General features: G+C 41.2%; 1 protein-coding gene across 1 annotated transcript; it reads right to left on the bottom strand.

Moving 5' to 3' along the window:
- Positions 1-6,705: 6,705 nt before the first annotated feature.
- Positions 6,706-8,029, bottom strand: LOC141407075 (protocadherin alpha-2-like). The gene is made up of 2 exons (XM_073994451.1): positions 7,688-8,029; positions 6,706-6,834 (listed from the first exon to the last, which is right to left on the bottom strand). The coding sequence occupies exons 1-2, from the start codon at positions 7,913-7,915 to the stop codon at positions 6,760-6,762; spliced, it is 303 nt and encodes a 100-aa protein (XP_073850552.1). The 5' UTR covers positions 7,916-8,029; the 3' UTR covers positions 6,706-6,759.
- Between the last annotated feature and the right edge of the window lie 2,356 nt (positions 8,030-10,385).

Here is a 10,385-nt window from a genome sequence, read left to right as displayed (position 1 = left end):
CCAGCACGAACACCTGCAGCGTCACGTTGCTGCCCAGAGATGGCACGCCCGCGTCGCGCGCGCTCACCTGGAACTGCAGCAGCTCCAGTTCCTCGCGGTCCAGCGGTTGCAGTGCGTACACCTTGCCGCTCTCCGCATGCACCGACACGTAGCTCGACAGCGCGCGCTCGCCCACCCGCCGCTCCACCAGCGAGTAGGACACCAGCGCGTTCTCCTGCGCGTCCGCGTCCCGCGCAGACACAGTGAAGATGTGGCAGCCCGGCGGGTTGTTCTCCCTCACGAACACTGTGTACTCGGACTGCGCGAACGCTGGCGCGTTGTCGTTCACGTCGGCCACCTCCACAGACACGCTGGCCGTGGCCCACAGTGAAGGCGAGCCCCCGTCCCGCGCGGTCACCACCAGCTCATAGGCCGACACGCTCTCGCGGTCCAGGGCGCTGTCCAGCACCAAAGAGTAGTAATTCTTGTAGGTGGACACCAGCTTGAAGGGGACGTGGGGCGTCAGGGAACAGGTGACCTGTCCATTGACACCTGAGTCACGGTCAGACACACTGATCAGGGCGATGACTGTGCTAACTGGCGAGTCTTCTAATACAGGTAAAGATAGTGATTTAATAACTAACTCAGGTAAATTATCATTGATGTCCACAATTTCGAGTAGAACCGTGCAGTGATCTGACATTGGAGGATTTCCTTTATCCGTGGCTTCTACCTGGATTTCATATGACTTACTTTCCTCGAAATCTATGTTACCCTTTACACTGATTTGTCCATTGACTGGATCTAAATGGAATTTTGACAGAATATCTGTTGACATGTCCGTATTGAAAGAATATACGATATCCTTATTTACTCCTTCATCCAAATCTGTGGCGTTAACAGTCACCACTAGGGTACCATTTGGTGCATTTTCGAATAATCTGACTTTATAGATCGTCCTCTCAAACGCTGGGGCGTTGTCGTTTACATCTAAAACAGTGATCTTTAGTTGAGTCGTGCCAGTGAGCTCAGGTTTCCCACCATCAATTGCTGTTATTAGTAAATAATGCTTAGGAGTGTCCTCTCGATTTAAATTTTTTTTCAACACGAGTCCAAGGGATTTAATTTCCTCATCATTTCTTTTAACGTTCAAGGTAAAATATTCAGTGGAATCAAGACTGTAAGTCAACAACGAATTTGTTCCGATATCTGCATCTGATGCGCCCTCTAGCGAAAACCGAGAGCCAGGCTGTCGGGATTCGGAAATAAACAGATTCTTTACAGCCATTGGAAAAACTGGCGCGTTGTCATTAATGTCCTTCACTTCCACGTCCACATGGAAAACCTGCAGCGGCCTGTCCACTATCACCTCCAGGTGGATGCTACACTCCGAGCTCCACCCGCACAGCTCCTCGCGGTCGATCCGAGAATTCACAAACAAAATGCCATTCTGCAGATTTACCTCCAGAAGGTCCCCGTGTGTTTTGGACGCCACCCGGAACAGGCGCGGCACCAGCTCCGCGAGCTCCAGCCCCAGGTCCTGCGCGATGCGGCCCACGAAGGTGCCGTGTTTGGCCTCCTCGGGGACGGAGTAGTGGAGCTGGCCACTCCCCACCTCCCAGGCTGCGAGGAGCAGAAGAGAAAGCAGCAGGCACTGGGCTCCAGGATCTTCTCGCCAGGAGAATATTGCAAGCATTTTCCAAATATTAGATTGCCTTTACATTGATCCAAACTTTAAAAATAATTCGAGTTCCCTATCTTCATTTCTTAAACTCCTCGGTGTTAAATTTTAGAGAGGATGAAGCAAAGCAGTATCTGAATACGTAATGCACGCTGTCTTTTATGGAGAAAGACTTTGTGGTGGACAGCGACATCATGCGGCTAAATGTGTAAGTATTAAATATGTAAATATATCTTCTTTTCCTTGTATGTCGTTTGAACGTTCCCAAAATTTGTAGTTTCAGTTGTAATATCCTTCGGTCACTCCTCAAAGTCCTTATATTTTACCTAAATATTTCCTTAGAACTTTTATACTAATTCACTATCAATTGTGCTAATTCATGACATACAGTAAAATACTGTGATTCCTGTTTTAACAGTGGACATCTATTGGAAATGTTTCCCACGTGACAGCCACTTTTCTACTTGTCTTAATGGAATTATCCCGTTAAACTCTCACAATCCTCTGAAATAAGTTTTAATATTATTCACTTTTTATAAACACATAGAGGTTAAGTAAAACAATATTAACTGTTGGTACGATGGGATTTCAATCTGATTCAAGACAACTTACCATTAACCTCTTTACCTCCCAAGCTACATTTTACAGAAAAATCAGATCCTTTCAGATTTATGATCATCAAAACATTGAGACATTTAAGTATTTAAAAGTGTGTGTGTGCTGTGTATATTAAAACATACATGTATCTATTTTATATTATTACAGAAACTGTTAATTTTTTAAAATATGTACATTTATGGTTTTTTTATTTGTAGAATGTCTATAATTCCCTCCCATGCCCCTTTTTCAAGAACTACGGCCTCATCAACTATCTTGACTGTTACTACATAAAGATTTCAGAAGTCAGTCCTTTACAGAGAAATTCAAACAGGAAATTTGTTTCCTATTGTGGGAATGTGATTTGTATATTTGCTACATTCATATCACATCAATTAAGAATATATTAGGTTTAATTTTCTCCACACTCTTTATGTATTTGAATTTACCTGTATATACTAAAATGTTAACAATATAAAATAATTATGTTTTTGATGATCTCCACTCCTGATGAATTTCTAGATTCCAGCTTCTTTAAAAGTTGTTACTTGAAAGAATTATGATTTAACCAATCAGTGAAGGGAGAAAAGTAACCTAGGAACATAAGCCAGTATTTATTCAACATATTTAACACTAAGTAATAAAACATTCTAAAGATCTCTGTGAATTCAGTGAGAAGCATGAATTCTCTCAGCATTTGGAAGTGGGGCAAAGAAAATTCATGGAAAGAGGTCAAATTTAGAGAAATAAAAGAATGTACAAATTTTTGCTTATAGCCAGACCATTTCAAAATAAAATCAAACATGTGATTTAAATATTTGGGGGAAAAGTTTTCATTTCAGCTTTTGTTTCCTGTGTACTCATTAAATGGAAGCCAGGACTGCAACTTACTCAGATTTTATTATTCATATTTAGAATAGGATAAATTATCAATTGTTGTTTTTGTGAATAAATAAATTAATATTTTGAATTAATTTTTTCAAGCAAGATCAATAAAAATGTAAGTTAAATTAATGATATTTGTTAATATCAAACTTACATAATTTCTAACTGATTCTATTGTGCTATATTATGAAGTAAACATTTAAGAATTATTTCTGAAAAGCATGGAACTAAGAAATAATTATAGCTATTAATATTCCAGTTACCACTTTGCTGAATTTTGAAAGATGGTGGCTAGTTTGAAAATGAGAGATAAACTTAAAATTTTTTAATTTCATGGACTTTATATTAATGAGATATCTTTGACAACTTATTGTAATACTATGCTTTTCAGTACCTTTAAGAGTTATATTCATTGCGAAATGGGATGTCACATGGGAATTTATAACAGAGTAGACTCCATACTGATTATTAAGAGATAAAGGTAATATTAAAGGAAATACAATTTTAAAAGATTGAGCCATTTTGTAGATAAAGTATCAGTGAATAGTTTCTACTACCACCTAGACATCTCTTAGACAACCAAGAAAAAAATGTAAATAAGAATTAAAAAAAAAAACTTATAGAGCAACAGATTGTGATTCCTGGAGATCTGGACATATGTGAATATAATTTTAAAAGCATATCATTTACGCTTTTAACATAGTGGTCAAGTAACTTGGAAATGGATATTCTGACCTAACTATGGAATGGCTAAAGGTAAGATCACTAATGGAAGTTATTTCTATGATTTATCAATATACACGTATATTTAGAATAAACAGCAAATAACTAAGAACCAAGCAGTAGAGGACTGTTTAAGACAGTTATTTTATTGCAATACATCTTCCTTTGGTTGGAAAAGCTAAAAAAATTCTTTCCAAGGGTAGCATTTACTTGTAGAGTTCAGTGTTTTAATTACCCAAAATAAATGTTTCAAATGAAAATGTAGTCATCCAAGACCAGGCCTCACCTTTTGGAAAAATTCCAATTCCATTAGGAATATGGATGCTTCCAGGTAAAATTGAGTGAGCTCACATTAACAGAAAATGTATTCCCATGCATAGAATTAGACGCCAGAAAAAGGTAGTCATTCTCTGCAGTGGGAGGCCTGCACACATTGGCCTAATGATAATGATACTGAAAGGATGATTTATCAACCATTAACATAAAGACTGGGTAGTCTCCACTTAAATGAAGAAAAAGTCCCACCACCTGAACAACCCCAGTGTGATTTTTAAATGTTAAGATTTTCAAATTAAACAAAATAGAGAGGGTCTCTTTTCTCAATACTCTCTATTTTTGCCTGATAACTCAAAAATTTTATCAGTGTGAAATCTTTATACCAAATAATGGGTTATTTTACTTATAAAAAACATACTTAAGATTAGCAATTATTCCTAAGTGCTGTCATTTTGTTGTAACAACCTGTGCTACATACTTTTGGAAATTCTGGCATTAAAATATCCACTCAGTCTACTTTCAAATACAAATAAAAAGGTCAGGTGCGGTGGCTCACTCCTGTAATCCCAGTACTTTGGGAAGCCTAGGAGGGTGGATCACTTGAGGCCAGGAGTTTGAGATCAGCCTGGCCAACATGGTGAAACCCCGTCTCTACTAAAAAGAAAAAAAAAAAGCCGGGTGTGGTGGTGGGCGCCTGTAATCCCAGTTACTCAGGAGGCTGTGAGGCAGGAGAATCACTTGAACCCAGGAGGCAGAGGTTGCAGTGAGCTGAGATCACACCACTGCACTCCAGCCTGGGTGACAAAGCAAGACTCTGTCTCAACAACAACAACAACAACTAAAGAAAAAAGAAAAATATAGAAAAAAATGTAACTTATTAACTATTACATAGACAAGGGCATTGTTGATCCAAAGTTAGTTTGAAAATCTAAGAAATGTCCAGGATATAGGTTATTCCAAACACTATCTGACAGATTGGATAGACAGTGTCAATTGAAAATATGTATTATATAATCAAATTCTTTAATATCTTCCGATTGTGATTTTCAGTTTTTAAAAGAGAGCAATGTTTAATTTACAAATTTTGCTGAGGTGTTTTTCAGGCTTTCATGGTTTATTACCATTATAGTAATTACCAATATAGTAATTACCATTACTATATTCCGTCGGAATGTCAAAATGTAAAAATAAGAAAACAGTTATGTAGATTGTTTAAGTAAATTGTTCAGTAAATGCAAGAAATTGATCTCTAATTCATATTCAATATTGCACAGTAGGATGATATAAAATAAATGAAGAACTATGAATCTAAATAACTAGTAGAAATCATATAGAATTTTTAAAAAGAATAGTTTTAGAATTGGCAAGAAAAATTAAAAGACTCACCTTTCCTACGTATTCTGATTCTGAGAGCTGTCTCTCTTCTGTGGAGTCTGGACCTTGAGATAAGCTAGGGCTGAAGGCCATGAGGTCCGTCTTGGGCGGGTCCTCCCCAGAGCACACCCTCTGCCGCCTCTGCTGCGAGTAAGACCAGCTCCCCACGGCACTGGAGCACACCAGCGTGGGCTTTCCTGGCACACGAGCACCCTCAGTTGGCGGCACCGAGCACCGCAGCGCCGTGTACAGCAGCACCGTGAGCACCAACAGGCTGGATACTGCGCAGATGGCGATGATCAAGTACACGTTGACATCCACCAGCGTAGCCTCTGAGCCCGCGGCGCCCACCCACGCCCGCGACGAGGCTTTGGGTGCCTGGCCACTTTCCACCAACGACACCAGCACGGTGGCCGTGGCCGTCAACGTCGGCTCTCCGTGGTCCTTCACCATCACGAGTAGGCGGTGGCGAGGCGAGTCCGTCTCGTCGAGGGCACGTGTCGTGCTGATCTCGCCCGTGTACAGCCCCACGCGGAACGGGATGCGAGCGCTGCCAGTACCCAGCTGTAGCTCGTACGAAAGCCAGGCGTTGTAGCCTGAGTCCGCGTCCACTGCACGCACCTTCGCCACCACGTACCCTGCACCCACCGACCACGGCACCAGCTCACTCACCGCGCCGGCAGCGGTGCCAGCCCTAGGCGGCAACAGTGCCGGCGCGTTATCGTTCTCGTCGAGCACGAACACCTGTAGAGTCACGTTGCTGCTCAGAGACTGCACGCCCCCATCCCGCGCGCTCACCTGGAACTGCAGCAGCTCCAGTTCCTCGCGGTCCAGCGGCTGCAGCGCGTACACCTTGCCGCTCTCCGCGTGCACCGACACGTAGCTCGACAGCGCGCGCTCGCCCACCCGCCGCTCCACCAGCGAGTAGGACACCAGCGCGTTCTCCTGCGCGTCCACATCCCACGCTGACACCGTGAAGATGTGGCAGCCCGGAGGGTTGTTCTCCTTCACGAACACTGTGTACTCAGGCTGTGCGAACGTCGGCGCGTTGTCGTTCACGTCGGCCACCTGGACAGATAAGCTGGCGGTGGCCCACAGTGAAGGCGAGCCTCCGTCCCGTGCGGTCACCACCAGTTCATAGGCTGACACGCTCTCGCGGTCCAGGGAGTTGTCCAGCACCAACGAGTAGTAATTCTTGAAGGTGGGCACCAGCTTGAAGGGGACGTGGGGCGTCAGGGAGCAGGTCACATGTCCATTAGTACCAGAGTCGCGATCCGACACCGTGATGAGAGCAATGACCGTGCCCAGGGAAGCGTTCTCTGAGATGGGAAGTGAAAGAGACGTTATTGAGACTTCTGGTGTGTTATCATTGATGTCCACAAGTTTTAATGAAATTTTACAATGTCCTGACATTGAAGGGGTTCCTTTGTCAGTTGCAGTGACCTGAATCTCGTAGGATTTTGCTTCTTCATAATCTAATTTTCCCATAGTTCTGATTTCCCCTGAGCTGGGATCTATGGTAAACTTAGTCTGTATAGTGGAGAACACATCACTACCAAGTGAATACACAATCTCGCTGTTTGATCCTTCATCTGCATCAGAAGCGTTTAATTTAACCACTAAGGTCCCATTTGCAGTATTCTCTAACAATTTTACTTTGTAAACTGATTGGGCAAAAGTTGGTTCATTGTCATTTACATCTAATACCTTAATAAGTATTTGAACGGTGCCGGTGAGCTCAGGTTTGCCCCCATCAGTAGCCACCAGTAACAAATTAACCTCAGCAGTTTCCTCTCTGTCCAGCGATTTCCCCAGCACGAGAGACAAAGATTCGCTTAGTTCATCATTTGTCTGTATATCTAGGAAGAAAAACTCACTGGAGCTGAGCTTGTAGGAGAGAAGAGCATTTACTCCTATATCTGCATCAGATGCTCCCTCTAGAGGAAACCGAGAATTAAGCAGCCTCGATTCGGGAAACCGGATAGTCTTTACTGTCATTGGAAATACTGGCGGGTTGTCGTTAATGTCCTTCACTTCCACGTCCACATGGAAAACCTGCAGCGGCCTGTCCACGATTACCTCTAGGTGGATGCTACATTCCGCGCTCCGCCCACACAGCTCCTCGCGGTCGATCCGAGAATTCACAAACAAAATGCCATTCTGCAGATTTACCTCCAGAAGGTCCCCATGTGTTTTGGACGCCACCCGGAACAGGCGCGGCACCAGCTCCGCGAGCTCCAGCCCCAGGTCCTGCGCGATGCGGCCCACGAAGGTGCCGTGTTTGGCCTCCTCAGAGACGGAGTAGCGGAGCTGGCGGCTCCCCACCTCCCAGGCTGCGAGGAGCAGAAGCGAGAGCAGCCATGTCCAGGCCTCTCGGCCCCGTCTGATAGAAGACGCCATTATCAATCCTCAACAATTGGATCAAATTAGAGGAGCATGTTTTGCAAAAAATTTAAATATTCTAGTCTCTGTTAAAGTCCTGCTGCTTCTCTTATTCTTCCGCTTCTCTGAAGTAACAAAGGGGCTCTGGGTATTTTTCTTCCTAGAGAACACTCTATGGTGGACAGCGACATCATGTGGCTAAAACAAAAGCTCTACTGTTTATTCTGTAGATTTAAAACTAGTCAATTTTCTGGTTTAAGTTTACTCATAGCTTTCATCTTGGAAAAAATACCTGTTTTAAGCCCTAAAATATATTACCTTTTTACCCTTTTTTACTCTGGTAAAAAAAAACACACAACATAAAAATTAAAAACTAGCATATTAACTATGATTAAGTGTACATTTCAGTAATGTTAAGTATATTCACGTTGTTACGAAATTTTCATCTTGGAAAACAGAAACTCTATACCCATCAGACAACAACTCCCCTTTTCACCCTCACTCCAGTCTCTGGTAACCACAGTTCTATTTTCTATTTCTATGAATTTCACTACTTTAGATATTTCATGTAAGTGGACTCATACAGTATTTGTCTTTTTGTGACTGGCCTATTTCACTTAGCACAATGTCCTCAAGGTTCATCCATGTTGTAGCATGTGACAAGATTTATTTCCTTTTTAAGGCTGAATACTAGTCCATCGTATGTATACACCACATTTTGTTTATTCATTCAAACATCCGTGGACGGTTCCTCAAGGTTCATCCATGTTGTAGCATGTGACAGGATTTCTTTCCTTTTTAAGGCTGAATAATAGTCCAACATATGTTTACACGTTTTGTTTATTCATTCAAGTATCCGTGGACATTTGAGTTGCTTCCATCTCTTGACTGCTGTGAACAGTGCTGTCATGGACATGGGTGTGCAAATATTTCCTTGAGACCCTGCTTTCAATTCTTTTGGATATTTAGCATTTTTCAGTTTCTTCAAATGAAGAACATAGTAACCAAAGGTATTTTAGTCCATTGAAAATATATGTATATATATACTGTTGTTTTATGATTTAATTTTGATTTTTGAATTGTTTGCAGATGTTTTGAAATTAATAATTTATTTGTTTCTCATTTGGATAATGTATTATTAATTTAGAATATTTCCTTTTCCATTACATTTAGACTTTTATGCAAGAACAATACAAGTTATCTTTTTTTAGTGTTAATTACTTGAGAATATCTTTTTAATTTTTAGCTGATCCCTTCACAGTAAAAAAAAATGAAAATAGAATAAAGATAAGATGAGGATGAAATAAAATGAATCAAGGAGTGGGATATCATACAAAATGCATAATAAAGGGTCACTTTCAGTTACTCTAACCATGTCACAAATTTTGTTTTCAGCTTCCTAGAGCAAAGAGAAAAGTAAGATTAATTGCAAAATTTGCAATGTCCATAAGAGAAAAGCAAAGCTCTTGTTAAGAAAAGCTGGCTTTTTTTCCAATAACAATTTTTCCCCTCATGTACAGTATCTTAAGATACTCATTTGTACCATCTATGGAAGTGTGTATTTATATTAATCATACTCTAACAATGAATCCCAAGTTAACTGATTTAAGCAAAAATAAACCAGAGAATCCTTTACTGACTTGTACATGGAAGTGGGTGATTAATTACTGGTTTCAGGCAGAACTGGGTCTACACCCTTCCATAATTCCATAAGGAAAATAATCTCCACATTTATAATTCCTTTTCCCCTGCTGACCATCTTCTCAGGTAGACTTTTCCCAATGTGCTGGCAAAATGGCCAAAGTAGCTTTCTAGACTAAAAATTACCAGTTTATTGACTCTTACAGAAAGTGCCCTTTTCTAACAGTCCAGCAAAAATCCTGGATATTACTTCCCACAGCCCAGTTTGTATGATATAAATTTCCTTTAGTCAATAATTGTGATTTTTCTCACATTGGCTAGACATAGGTCCATTTGTTCATTCTTGAAGCCAGGAAATGAAATCAGCTCCACCTAAATTATGTGAAATGAAAAGTGGGGGGTTGGTTCTTATGTGAACTGAAAAGTGGAGGTCATGGCATGTACCCAAATTCTCCTGGAGCTTAAACAGATGGCAGATAGCTATAGAACTGGTCATTACAGCATTATGTAGTTGCAAAGCAACTGCATATGTGTGACACCCAGTAATTATTGTTTAATCTATGGCCAACATTGACCACTGTTGACACATAGAAGGAATTATACCTAGAATCCAGATGCCAGCTTCAGAAAACATGACTTGCTTGAGATAATTTCTGCAATCATATAAGGTAATTATACTGGATTTTCAGAATGACATATGTGGGGGTGTAAGAGGCATTTTGTGCTGTTATTTAGGATTTCTGAGAATATAGAATATTTCCCCTTTCCCTCGGAGATAGAATACTGTTGCCAGATATGCAAGTATATTTCCCCCACAATGAAGAAAAGAGACTAAGAAGCCATGCTC

The sequence above is a fragment of the Macaca fascicularis genome, chromosome 6 (genome assembly GCF_037993035.2).
Source record: "Macaca fascicularis isolate 582-1 chromosome 6, T2T-MFA8v1.1".
Lineage (NCBI taxonomy): Eukaryota > Metazoa > Chordata > Mammalia > Primates > Cercopithecidae > Macaca > Macaca fascicularis.
This window is presented reverse-complemented; position numbering and strand designations above follow the sequence as displayed.